The 14039-nt window shown below is 47.6% G+C and overlaps 1 protein-coding gene across 3 annotated transcripts in view; it reads left to right on the top strand.

Moving 5' to 3' along the window:
* VPS28 (VPS28 subunit of ESCRT-I) overlaps nt 1-14039 on the top strand; it is a 122818-nt gene that overhangs the window by 2965 nt on the left and 105814 nt on the right. For 2 of the 3 annotated variants that reach the window (XM_088463384.1, XM_088463383.1), the window contains exons 3-4: nt 3441-3469; nt 8894-8931. In XM_088463384.1, coding sequence (XP_088319510.1) covers nt 3441-3469; nt 8894-8931 — 67 coding nt within the window. The remainder of the gene's footprint in view (nt 1-3440; nt 3470-8893; nt 8932-14039) is intronic. The other variant, XM_088463385.1, reaches the window with a different exon arrangement.

Here is a 14039-nt window from a genome sequence, read left to right as displayed (position 1 = left end):
CAAGCACATTCAGGCAGACGCCTATTAGCTCAGATAGAATATCCTACATACAACAGTGTTCATAGCATATAAGTTCTTCAGACGTTCAGATGGTATATATGGACTCACTACAGTACATCAGATGGTATATATGGACTCACTACAGTACATCTGATGGTATATATGGACTCACTACAGTACATCTGATGGTATATATGGACTCACTACAGTACATCAGATGGTATATATGGACTCACTACAGTACATCAGATGGTATATATGGACTCACTACAGTACATCAGATGGTATATATGGACTCACTACAGTACATCTGATGGTATATATGGACTCACTACAGTACATCTGATGGTATATATGGACTCACTACAGTACATCAGATGGTATATATGGACTCACTACAGTACATCTGATGGTATATATGGACTCACTACAGTACATCGGATGGTATATATGGACTCACTACAGTACATCGGATGGTATATATGGACTCACTACAGTACATCGGATGGTATATATGGACTCACTACAGTACATCGGATGGTATATATGGACTCACTACAGTACATCGGATGGTATATATGGACTCACTACAGTACATCGGATGGTATATATGGACTCACTACAGTACATCGGATGGTATATATGGACTCACTACAGTACATCGGATGGTATATATGGACTCACTACAGTACATCGGATGGTATATATGGACTCACTACAGTACATCGGATGGTATATAACCCGTGTGGATGCATGCACTGTGCACAAGGAGAAAGTCCAGCCCAGTCTAGGTGGCAGATGTAGTCTTTTATGACCTTCCGTCTTCCTATAAGGCTTCTGCTTTCGGTACCACCTTGTTTGCTTGGCTGGAATTGAGGAGTCCCCAGAATATGCTGCCCCCCTTTACCCCCCCTATGTCCAATTATCCCTCATAGATCTGGTGACAGCAGAGCGTTCCCTCCCCTCCCTCGCTGTGACTGGATGACGTTTCCTTGCTACATGATCACAGATTAGTTTTTGATCGCGCTGGAACTTGGGGTATTAGGGGTGTGGGCGTGTAACATTGCTGCCATCACCAAACTCCTACCATCAGCACTTACTTGTGTACTATTGCTCACTGAGAGGGGCACTCCTGCACGTGCCCGAAAAGGGTGCGTGGCCATGGGAAAGGGGGCACATCTTTAAGCCATGCCCCCTTTTCATCACTCTTGGGGGCCTGCCTGACACGTACGGACATGCCGGCTGCCCCCATGCTCTCCCTTCTCTGTGACTACATCATGGGCACACGCACCCGGCATCTATTCAGCGCACGGGCCTGGAGATGCCCCCCCCCAAATAAAGAGGCTATCCCTGGCACCTCTGGCAACTGGGTTGATTGTGTGAAGTGACCACCCCCATTCCCTAAAGCGCAACTAGCCCCGGGCTTTCACAGCCATTCCTGATTGTGAAAATACAGGGGACAAAAAGCGTAGGAGTCCCCCGTATCTAGCACAACCAGCATTGAGCTAGTTAGTACCACCCCTGGTTGCCAAAATATGGGGGAAACTGACATAGGGGTCCCCCTTACTTTGAGAAACCAGCACTGGGCTCTGATCTGGTCCTAGTTCTGGAAATACAGTGGGAAAAATTAGTAGGGTCCCCCTGTATTATCCAGAACAAGCACTGGACTTTTTCTAGCCAAAGCATTAACCCTGACCGCTAGTCAGGCCAGACTGGGGATTCCTGGGGAGCTGGGGTCCCCCTCTCCAGGGTACCTCAGGCCTAGGCTGATAGCCCGGGGCTATCCCCAGCACCCCTAGGCTAGGGATTGTGCGAAGTGTAAATATTTTCCTTTACAGGTGAACCACAGGTCCCAGTAAGCCTCCCCTACATGCTGGTACTTGGAGAGTAGTGAGATGGAAATGGAAACAGTAAATATCTAAGGCAGTGATTTTTCAACTCAAGGCACGCTACACAAGTTTTTAAAATTGCCAAGGCGCACTATCTGGCGATGCGGCGTGCGCGACCCATGAAAAAAAATACAGTACACTGGCCTCCACAAGAATAAAACACTCTACACTGGCCTCCACAGGAATAAAACACTCTACACTGGCCTCCACAGGAATAAAACACTCTACACTGGCCTCCACAGGAATAAAACACTCTACACTGGCCTCCACAGGAATAAAACATTCTACACTGGCCTCCACATGAATAAAACACACATACACTGGCCTCCACAGGAATAAAACATTCTACACTGGCCTCCACATGAATAAAACACACATACACTGGCCTCCACAGGAATAAAACACTCTACACTGGCCTCCACATGAATAAAACACACATACACTGGCCTCCACAGGAATAAAACACTCTACACTGGCCTCCACAGGAATAAAACACTCTACACTGGCCTCCACAGGAATAAAACACTCTACACTGGCCTCCACAGGAATAAAACACTCTACACTGGCCTCCACAGGAATAAAACACTCTACACTGGCCTCCACAAGAATAAAACACACATACATTGGCCTCCACAGGAATAAAACGCTCTACACTGGCCTCCACAGGAATAAAACACACATACATTGGCCTCCACAGGAATAAAACACACATACATTGGCCTCCACAGGAATAAAACACACATACATTGGCCTCCACAGGAATAAAACACGCATACATTGGCCTCCACAGGAATAATACACACTACATTGGAATAATAAACCAATTGGCTGGCCCCCGAAGATAAAAAGAAAAAAAAAAACACATTGTTCCCCCCCCAAAAAACAAATCACACTGGCTCCCACGTAATTCTAGACCTACCTCATCGGCTGCGGGTTCCCACAGTGCAGAGCTGTCAGCAGTGACCATTAAGGGCTGGCTGGCCGCAGGCGGCTGGGAGGGAAGGGCTGCCTAGCCGCTTAAGGGCTACCTGGTTGACTGGCTATTCGTCGGCTGACTGGTGTCCCGCAGGAGGGAAGGGCTCGCTGAGTTTGGTGGGGCGGGCAGACCTGGCCGGCAACGCTGCGTACGTGACCTTTGATGTCACACCTCCGCGTTGAGGCAAGTAACAGCCCAGGCGCTCCTCAGCCTCCCAGAGGAGCTCGGCAACAGTGCTGCCCAGTCCGCAGTTCTTTCATGTGACCGTTGGCTCTTGCGCTGCGGCACACTTCACAACCAGCCGCACAGCGGTTGAAAACCTCTGCTCTAAGGTCTACCCGGGTGAAACGGTACATTAGCTAGTCACAATATAAATACATCTAAGAGTAATGAGTGTTTGCCTGGGAAAGTTACTACTTTATTATCATTTAAAATTTGTTGTTTTTGTATAAAAAAAACAAAGTATTTGACATAAATAGCGCTGGGGGAATCGGGAATCGTACTACAGCGCTGGGGTGTATGTCAGACTTCCTGAACTTGCAAAACCATCTCACCATATTCTCTTCCAATTCCAGCTCCTGGAAATAAACCAGAATTGTATGAGGTAAGGCTGTAATGGAACAGAGAATTATACGCTGTTGTGGCATTTGGATAAGGTTAATATTTCTATGTTGCGCCTTGGTTATACATGGGGTGTGCATGTTGGATAGGACCGGCTACATATATAACAGTAAGAGGATGCATCGGTGTTCTCCCCAGGCTTTATTTATTGGGCGGTCCGCTCGGCAAACTTATTTTGCCGCCTGGCACTTTTACATTGTGATTGGTCCCGACTTGAGTTACCCACCGCCCCAGTCACCCGGCACCCAAACGGCACAGCAGCGCTGCGGGAGTAGCCAGGCTCATTGTCGGAAGACGGGAGCAGGGATTTGAGGAGAGGGAAGACGGGAGCAGGGATTAGAGGAGAGGGAAGACGGGAGCAGGGATTTGAGGAGAGGGAAGACGGGAGCAGGGATTAGAGGAGAGGGAAGACGGGAGCAGGGATTAGAGGAGAGGGAAGACGGGAGCAGGGATTAGAGGAGAGGGAAGACGGGAGCAGGGATTAGAGGAGAGGGAAGACTGGAGCAGGGATTAGAGGAGAGGGAAGACATGGCTAACAGGTCTAAGCAGCTAATATTTGTGCATGGAGTCTGTAGGCTCCAATCAGGTGATAGATGGAGGTGGGAGGCGGCCGGCCTTAGATGGGATTCGGGGACTGGCTGTCCATCTGTGCACCAGATTCGGGGGCTGTCTGTCTGTATCACCAGTATGCTCACAGCTAGACACTGCCAAACATGAGGCGTACACTGCCGGTTCTGTACTACATGGCCAGGCTTAGACAAGCATACGCTGCCGGTTCTGTACTACATGGCCAGGCTTAGACAAGCGTACGCTGCCGGTTCTGTAATACATGGCCAGGCTTAGACAAGCGTACGCTGCCGGTTCTGTAATACATGGCCAGGCTTAGACAAGCGTACGCTGCCGGTTCTGTACTACATGGCCAGGCTTAGACAAGCGTACGCTGCCGGTTCTGTACTACATGGCCAGGCTTCGACAAGCGTACGCTGCCGGTTCTGTACTACATGGCCAGGCTTAGACAAGCGTACGCTGCCGGTTCTGTACTATATGGCCAGGCTTAGACAAGCGTACGCTGCCGGTTCTGTACTACATGGCCAGGCTTAGACTAGCGTACGCTGCCGGTTCTGTACTACATGGCCAGGCTTAGACAAGCGATGTGTACACAACATTGCTGTTAGTCTTCCATTCACACATACTCACTGAAGTGAAAACTATTGCACCAAAAATTCCAGCATGTCGGCCAGGACAGAAGCTTGTCAGCATGGGACACCCTGGTCAGCTACAGGTGGCATAACCTGGTCATACTGTTTAGACACCACCTCAGCATTTCTGTGATTTACTGATAAGTGTGATCACATCTGTGTGGGGCATGTAAATGCTGCAAAGGGCAATAAAAGGTTATTCTGTGTGTACATGGTGTGTAATAAGAGTCTGTACTGTGTGTAATAAGAGGCTATACTGTGTGTACATAGTGTGTAGTAAGGGGATATACTGTGTGTACATAGTGGGCAATAAGGGGCTATACTGTGTGTACATAGTGTGTAGTAAGGGGACATACTGTGTGTACATGGTGTGTAATAAGGGGGCTATACTGTGTGTACATAGTGTGTAGTACGGAGACATACTGTGTGTACATAGTGTGTAATAAGAGGCTATACTGTATGTACATAGTGGGTAATAAGGGTCTGTACTGTGTGTATATAGTGTGTAGTAAGGAGACATACTGTGTGTACATAGTGTGTAGTACGGAGACATACTGTGTGTACATAGTGTGTAATAAGAGGCTATACTGTGTGTACATAGTGTGTAATAAGAGGCTATACTGTGTGTACATAGTGTGTAATAAGAGGCTATACTGTGTGTACATAGTGGGTAATAAGGGTCTGTACTGTGTGTATATAGTGTGTAGTAAGGAGACATACTGTGTGTACATAGTGTGTAATAAGGGGCTGTACTGTGTGTACATAGTGTGTAATAAGGGGCTATACTGTGTGGACATAGTATGTAATAAAAGGCTATACTGTGTGTAGTAAGGGGCTTTAGTGTGTGGACATAGTGTGTCCTTACTACACATATACTGTGTGTACATAATGTGTAAATAAGGGGGCTATACTGTGTGTACATAATGTCTAAATAAGGGGGCTATACTGTGAGGGCATAATGTGTAAATAAGGGGGCCATACTGTGTGGACATAGTGTATAGTAAGGGGGCCATACTGTGTGGACATAGTGTATAGTAAGGGGGCCATACTGTGTGGACATAGTGCGTAATAAGGGGGCCATACTGTGTGGGCATAGTGCGTAATAAGGGGGCCATACTGTGTGGGCATAGTGCCTAGTAAGGGGGCCATACTGTGTGAGCATAGTGTGTAATAAGGGGGCTATACTGTGTGTAGTAAGGGGCTTTAGTGTGTGGACAAAGTGTGTCCTTACTACACATATACTGTGTGTACATAATGCGTAATAAGGGGGCTATACTGTGTGGGCATAGTGTGTAATAAGGGGCTGTACTGTGTGTAGTTAGGGGCTTTAGTGTGTGGACATAGTGTGTCCTTACTACACATATACTGGGTGTACATAATGCGTAATAAGGGGGCTATACTGTGTGGGCATAGTGCGTAATAAGGGGGCTATACTGTGTGGGCATAGTGCGTAATAAGGGGGCTATACTGTGTGTAGTAAGGGGCTTTAGTGTGTGGACATAGTGTGTCCTTACTACACATATACTGTGTGTACATAATGTGTAAATAAGGGGGCTATACTGTGTGTACATAATGTGTAAATAAGGGGGCTATACTGTGTGTACATAATGTGTAAATAAGGGGGCTATACTGTGAGGGCATAATGTGTAAATAAGGGGGCTATACTGTGTGGGCATAGTGCGTAATAAGGGGGCTATACTGTGTGTAGTAAGGGGCTTTAGTGTGTGGACATAGTGTGTCCTTACTACACATATACTGTGTGGGCATAATGTGTAAATAAGGGGGCCATACTGTGTGGGCATAGTGTATAGTAAGGGGGCCATACAGTGTGGACACAGTGCGTAATAAGGGGGCCATACTGTGTGGGCTTAGTGCATAATAAGGGGGCTACACTGTGTGGGCATAGTGCGTAATAAGGGGGCTACACTGTGTGGGCATAGTGCGTAATAAGGGGGCTATACTGTGTGGGCATAGTGCGTAATAAGGGGGCTATACTGTGTGGGCATAATGTGAATTGGTACTATTGTGTGACCACGCCCCCTTCATGTGAAGACATGCCCCTATTTGCACGAGGGCCCCCACCCGGCTGTCAAACACTGAGCATGCACCTCTGCACATGACCGTTATTAGGGGGTCTGTACAATCAGTGCAGTACTATGGAGGCAGGGCATTGTGATACATCTGCTATTCCAGGTTTTATTGAAATTTACGCAGTTTAATGTCTCATTTTACCCTGAAATTACAGCATAGAACAACAACAACAATTGGAGATAAAAATAGAAATCGCAGACTCATTTTGTTTTATAAAATGTCATCAAAGTTTTTGACTCCTGAAAGCAGCCGCCTATTACAGATATAGCTGCCAGGGGCACGTGTGGCATCTTTCTACGATGGGAATCTTACATTGCCACTGAAGGTCCCAGACTTGTAGGTCGCTTTGCTTTCACCCTTCTGTCCAGTTCATCCAAACCAGCTCAATAGGGTGTAAGTCTGGAGACTGTGCGGCCATTCCAGGCTACTATTCTTCCCTGGGAGGTAGCGCTGATATAGCATGGGGGGATGAATTGCTGTAGCATGGGGGCATTGCATGGCGCTGCAATATGCTGTGTAAGCTCTTCGGATTCAGGGTGCCAGTCACTCTGCCCAAGTCGCTGCCTGAGAGACTCTTACACTCCTTAATGTTTGACATCTGGGGCGGGATGTAATAGAGAGCGAGGCTGCCGCAGGGGCGGGATGTAATAGAGAGCGAGGCTGCCCCTGCGGCAGCCTCGCTCTGTATTACATCCCGCCCCTCCGGCAGCCTCGCTCTGTATTACATCCCGCCCCTCCGGCAGCCTCGCTCTGTATTACATCCCGCCCCTCCGGCAGCCTCGCTCTGTATTACATCCCGCCCCTCCGGCAGCCTCGCTCTGTATTACATCCCGCCCCTCCGGCAGCCTCGCTCTGTATTACATCCCGCCCCTCCGGCAGCCTCGCTCTGTATTACATCCCGCCCCTGCGGCAGCCTCGCTCTGTATTACATCCTGCCCTTGGTGTCAGAGGTTTACTACTAAGCACGTCCCAGCATGTTTACATCCAACATTTAGAATGGCAATACTCTTAATAGGATTACATAGTGTTGTGACCTTTATAAAGTTTGGGCTAAAACACGTTGGGAAGTGGCGACTTTTACAGGCAGCCGTTGTTAGTAAATAAACCCCACACACTGAATGATGTACAGAAACCCTGTGTGATCATCCCCCCCGTAAGACCACCTTCCAGTCCTTAGTAGCCACCTGCAGGTACTTTATGGCCCAGGCAATCCTCTTTATCATTGCTGCAAAACAGCTGAAATTTCCTCATTTATTACTTTTTCCCCGGAGGAGACCTGGTGCTATTACTCTGAAATTTCCTCATTTATTACTTTTTCCCCGGAGGAGACCTGGTGCTATTACTCTGAAATTTCCTCATTTATTACTTTTTCCCCGGAGGAGACCTGGTGCTATTACTCTGAAATTTCCTCATTTATTACTTTTTCCCCGGAGGAGACCTGGTGCTATTACTCTGAAATTTCCTCATTTATTACTTTTTCCCCGGAGGAGACCTGGTGCTATTACTCTGAAATTTCCTCATTTATTACTTTTTCCCCGGAGGAGACCTGGTGCTATTACTCTGAAATTTCCTCATTTATTACTTTTTCCCCGGAGGAGACCTGGTGCTATTGCTCTGAAATTTCCTCATTTATTACTTTTTCCCCGGAGGAGACCTGGTGCTATTACTCTGAAATTTCCTCATTTATTACTTTTTCCCCGGAGGAGACCTGGTGCTATTACTCTGAAACTTACATTTATTTCTCAGGTTTTGCCGATCTTCTTTATCAGCTGCCGCTCACCTGTGCACCATTTCAGGTTATTCCCTGGACTTCAATTGCTTAAATTTCAATAAAAACTGGAATTATGGGGGTATTCTAAAACCTGTGACTGGTAGTATGTGTATATGTAGAGTATACATAGCCATATGTATTGATTTGTTAGACAGTGATTTTATAACCGTATTTGGGGGACAGTGGTGCTCAGAGTATTGCAATGATGCTGGACTAGTCAGGGGGTACTGGTCGGGTATATACAACCCTACTGAGTAGCATACTGGTGTACTATGCATGTGTTGGGATATTGGTATGTTGAGATGAAAGGATTTGTCTATAATCTACCTCTCTGTGTCTTTTCCAGGAAGTGAAGCTATACAAGAATGCCAGGGAGAGAGAGAAGTATGACCATATACTACTATGTTATATATCTATATATTAGTGTGCCTTTATTATTCGTAGTGTCATGGATTAGTAAGGCACAGTGCCGGACAGTGGGAGAATTAGCGATCATAACATAGGCAGAATCCTCACACCGTTTATTCCATCAGCTTATTTTCCTCTCTAGAGTCCCTCCTCTCCCCCATTACTACCCTCACCTGTCTCCCCTATGACCAGGCCCAGTGCTGGCACTCTTCTCTGAGCACCACTGGAGGAAATCATGCTGTCTTTCCAACTTCCTCCAGCTCAGGGTCATTCTCTTGTCTTATACCTCCGCTCTTTCACTTGCTAAACACTCTTACTTCCATTCCCTCATCTACTCCTATGTCTCCATCCCTCGCTGCCTCTTCCCCTACCCTCCTCCGTTAGTATGCTTCAGCTTGCCACCCCCTTCCATTATCAGGCGATATAATGCACACTGAGATGAAAGTAGGTACTGTTATCATGCCATATAACGCACACTGAGATGAGAGTAGGTTCTGTTATGTCATATAATGCACACTGAGATGAAAGTAGGTACTGTTATCATGCCATATAATGCACACTGAGATGAGAGTAGGTTCTGTTATCATGCCATATAATGCACACTGAGATGAGTAGGTTCTGTTATCATGCCATATAATGCACACTGAGATGAGAGTAGGTTCTGTTATCATGCCATATAACGCACACTGAGATGAGTAGGTTCTGTTATCATGCCATATAATGCACACTGAGATGAGTAGTTTCTGTTATCATGCCATATAACGCACACTGAGATGAGAGTAGGTTCTGTTATCATGCCATATAATGCACACTGAGATGAGAGTAGGTTCTGTTATCATGCCATATAACGCACACTGAGATGAGTAGGTTCTGTTATCATGCCATATAATGCACACTGAGATGAGAGTAGGTTCTGTTATCATGCCATATAATGCACACTGAGATGAGAGTAGGTTCTGTTATCATGCCATATAATGCACACTGAGATGAGAGTAGGTTCTGTTATCATGCCATATAATGCACACTGAGATGAGAGTAGGTTCTGTTATCATGCCATATAACGCACACTGAGATGAGAGTAGGTTCTGTTATCATGCCGTATAATGCACACTGAGATGAGAGTAGGTTCCGTTATCATGCCGTATAACGCACACTGAGATGAGAGTAGGTTCCGTTATCATGCCATATAACGCACACTGAGATGAGAGTAGGTTCTGTTATCATGCCATATAATGCACACTGAGATGAGAGTAGGTTCTGTTATCATGCCATATAATGCACACTGAAATGAGAGTAGGTTCTGTTATCATGCCATATAACGCACACTGAGATGAGAGTAGGTTCCGTTATCATGCCATATAATGCACACTGAGATGAGAGTAGGTTCCGTTATCATGCCATATAATGCACACTGAGATGAGAGTAGGTTCTGTTATCATGCCATATAACGCACACTGAGATGAGAGTAGGTTCTGTTATGTAATATATAATGCACACTGAGATGAGAGTAGGTTGTTATCATGCCATATAACGCACACTGAGATGAGTAGGTTCTGTTATCATGCCATATAATGTCATCCACCACAGTTGTTTTCCGTGGTCTTCCCGGTCTTTTGGTGTTGCTGAGCTCTCCGGTGCGTTCTTTCTTTTTAAGAATGTTCCAAACAGTTGATTTGGCCACACCTAGGGGGTCATTCAGACCTGGTCGTTAGCGCCGATGCGCTCGGACCGGGTCGATGGCCCCCCACAGAGCATGCCGGCGCCGTCGTGCGCATGCGCTTGACCCGCTATGACCGACAGCGCCGGTCGTTGCGGGTCTCGATCCAAAGGGGGCGAGCTGTCGATGTTGATTGACAGCTCTCCCCGTTTGGAAGGCGGTCTGGTGGAGTGGTAGCCCAAACGGAGGCGTTCCCATGGGAACGCCTACCGTTTGGGGGAGGCCCCACTGACATCACTAGTAATGTCAGTGGAGAGCTTCCGGCTCAGACAGAGCCAGAAGCTCTCCGGGGCTTACGACAAGGGAGACCCTACCCTAGGGTCTCGTCGTAAGCCCCGATGGTCGCGATGGTCTCTGACCATCGCGACCATCACCGGAGCGGTCTTTAGAGCTGTGGGTGTTAACCCACAGCCTAACGACCGCAACAGAGGCAGGCGGTCAGGATGCAAGCGGCCGCCCAGTTTCTAAGCGACCGCTTGCATCCTCCGACCGCCTCTGAATGAGGCCCCTAATGTTTTTGCCATCTCCCCGATGGGTTTGTTTTGATTTTTCAGCCTAATGATGGCTTGCTTCACTGATAGTGACAGCTCTTTGGATCTCATATTGAGAGTCGACAGCAACTGATTCCAAATGCAAATATCACACCTAGAATCAACTTCAGACCTTTTACCTGCTTAATTGATAATAAAATAACGAGGGAATAGCCCACACCTGTCCATTAAATAGCTTTTGAGTTGATTGTCCCTTTACTTTTGGCCCCTTAAAAAGTGGGAGGCACATATAGAAACCGTTGTAATTCCTACACCGTTCACCTGATTTGGATGTAATTACCCTCAAATTAAATCTGAAAGTCTGCAGGTAAAGCACATCTTGTTTGTTTCATTGCAAAGCCATTGTGGTGGTGACTAGAGGCCAAAATATGAAAATGCTGTCAATGCCTAATATTTATGCACCTGACTGTATATATATTTTGTGATACTTGGGGTTAATTAGCTCGGTAGACTGGGGTCAGTGGTGCAGTGAGTAGGTGCAGAGGTTTCGCAGGCGCAAAACATTTTATGTGTAAAGGGTATACTTCCCTTTGTCAGTGATATCACAGGAATGTTAGCTGCAGATTATCCATTCCTGTAGGTCATTACATGCCTAGTGAGTTCTGCAACCTTGCCTATGTTCTCTCCAATGCTAAGTGGCACTTTGTTGGAAGTCCATATACTCCCTTACAGGGGAAGGCTTCCAGACCAGCTATGACTAAGCTGGGTAGCCAGAGAATGGACACTGGGCAGATGCCTTGGATCCATATATGTTAATGAGGCAGCCTTTGTTATAGGTCTCCTCACTTCTAGAATTTCCTCGGCAGCAGTGGCGGCACGCCGCTCCCTGTGGTGGCGCTCATGGAGAGCTGATGCAGACTCCAAGAAAGGGATGGAAGGCTTACCCTTTAATGGTAAGGTCCTCTTTGGCCCTGATCTGGGGAAAAAATTGGGAGCACTTTGGCAGCAGCTAAATCCACGTGTCTGCCATTGACCCAAGTTCCTTCAGGGTCTGGGGCTTTGTCCTTTTGGCCCTTTTGGGCCCAGGGTAAGTTGAGAGAACAGTCCTGACGGGACGGGCCTCCCCCTGGGGTGGTAGGCCAACTTCTTCAGTTCGCCCAGTGCTGGTATCGGACTACTACAGACACTTGGGTAGGAGAAGTGGTCTCTCATGGGTACACTTTCTCCCTCCGCAGAAGGCCTCCCAGCCGGTTTTTCACCACAGGCTTTTCGTCAGTACAAGGCAAGGCCCTGGAATTCCAGAAAGTAGGGCACTCTATGTTCCCAGCGGGGGTTGTAGTGTCTGTTTTGTTGCCTCTCTGAGGAACAGGGTTTTTACACCCGACCCCTTTCTAGTTCGAACACCCAATGGGTCCTACCGGCCTATTCTTAACCTCAAGTCCCTCAACAAGTCTTTGAGGGTCCCTTGGTTCAGGATGGAGACCCTGCGTTCCATCATATTGCCTATGGAGCCTGGGGATGTTACGGTGTCCTTGGACATTCAGGATGCCTACCTGCATGTCCAGTTGCTTTAGCTCACCAGTGGTCCCTCAGGTTCGCAGTGGTCAATTAACATTTCCAGTTTCAGGTACTGCCCTTTTGGCCTTTCAACAAGCACCTATGGTGTTTACCAGGGTCATGGCAGTTATGGCAGCCCACCTGATGATGGAAGGGTTCCGCCTGTTACCCTATCTAAACGACCTTCTGCTATTAGCAGGGTCTTTGGGGGTACTTCAGGGCCATCTGCAACGGACAATATCTGTGTTGCAGACTCACGACCGGTTGAAAAACTGGAAGTGGTTCCTCACAGACAACGAAGAATCTTTATGACAGAGGAAAAGATCTCTGCTTTACAGGCAAAAATTTATATTTGTCTTCAAAGTCGCCGAGTGTCCCTTCACTCGGCAATGAGATTACTGGGATCCATGGTGTCGAAGTTCACCATGGTAGAGTATGCCCAGTTTTCACTCCAGACCTCTGCAGAATTTGATCTTCTCCAGATGGAATGAGTTGCCCCATCGGATAAAGACACTGACAATGGTGCTTTCTCCAGAGGTACAGCTGTCTCTGGCCTGGTGGCTACAGACGTCCCACCTCAACCAGAGACGCCCCTTTTGGATTTCAGACTGACACCAGTCTCCGAGGTTGGGGGTTGTGACAGGTCCACACTTCTTTAGGGAAGGTGGCCCTCAGCAGAATCTGCTCTTCCAATCAACGTATTGGTACTTCGAGCGGTATTCAGAGCTCTTCAGCAAGCTAGACTAGTTCTTCACGAAAAACCCGTGCAGGTCTAGTCAGACTATGCCACCATAGTGGCTTACATAAACCGCCAAGGAGGAACCAGAAGTCAGGCGACCCTGACACAGGTGTCCCGTATTCTGGATTGGGCGGAAGGCAATCTCCCTCCTGTCTCGGCAGTGTTCATACCAGGAGTCCTCAACTGGAAAGCAGACTTCCTCAGCCGTCAGGACGTGCATCCAGGGGAATGGTTGCTTCACAAGGAGGTATTTTACTTCCTAGTGAACAAGTGGGGCCTTCCAGAGATAAACCTCATGGCCTCCTGACAAGACAGCAAGCTGTCTATGTACAGGTCAAGAACAGGAGACGAGGAGACTCTTCTGGTAGACGCTCTGTCGGTCCGGGGGACCTTCCAGTTCGTGTACCTCTTCCCTCCATTCTCCCTTCTTCCTGGAGTGCTTCAGAAGTTCAAGCAAGAAGGAGGCACACTCCTGTTGATAGCTCCAGCATAGCCCAGCGGTCACTGGTACTCAGATCTTCGGAGTCTCTCTATAGACACTCCGATGCTGTTGCCTCAACGTCCGGACCTATTGTCTCAA

This window comes from Taudactylus pleione, unplaced genomic scaffold (genome assembly GCF_031769625.1).
Source record: "Taudactylus pleione unplaced genomic scaffold, aTauple2 ptg001351l, whole genome shotgun sequence".
Lineage (NCBI taxonomy): Eukaryota > Metazoa > Chordata > Amphibia > Anura > Myobatrachidae > Taudactylus > Taudactylus pleione.
This window is presented reverse-complemented; position numbering and strand designations above follow the sequence as displayed.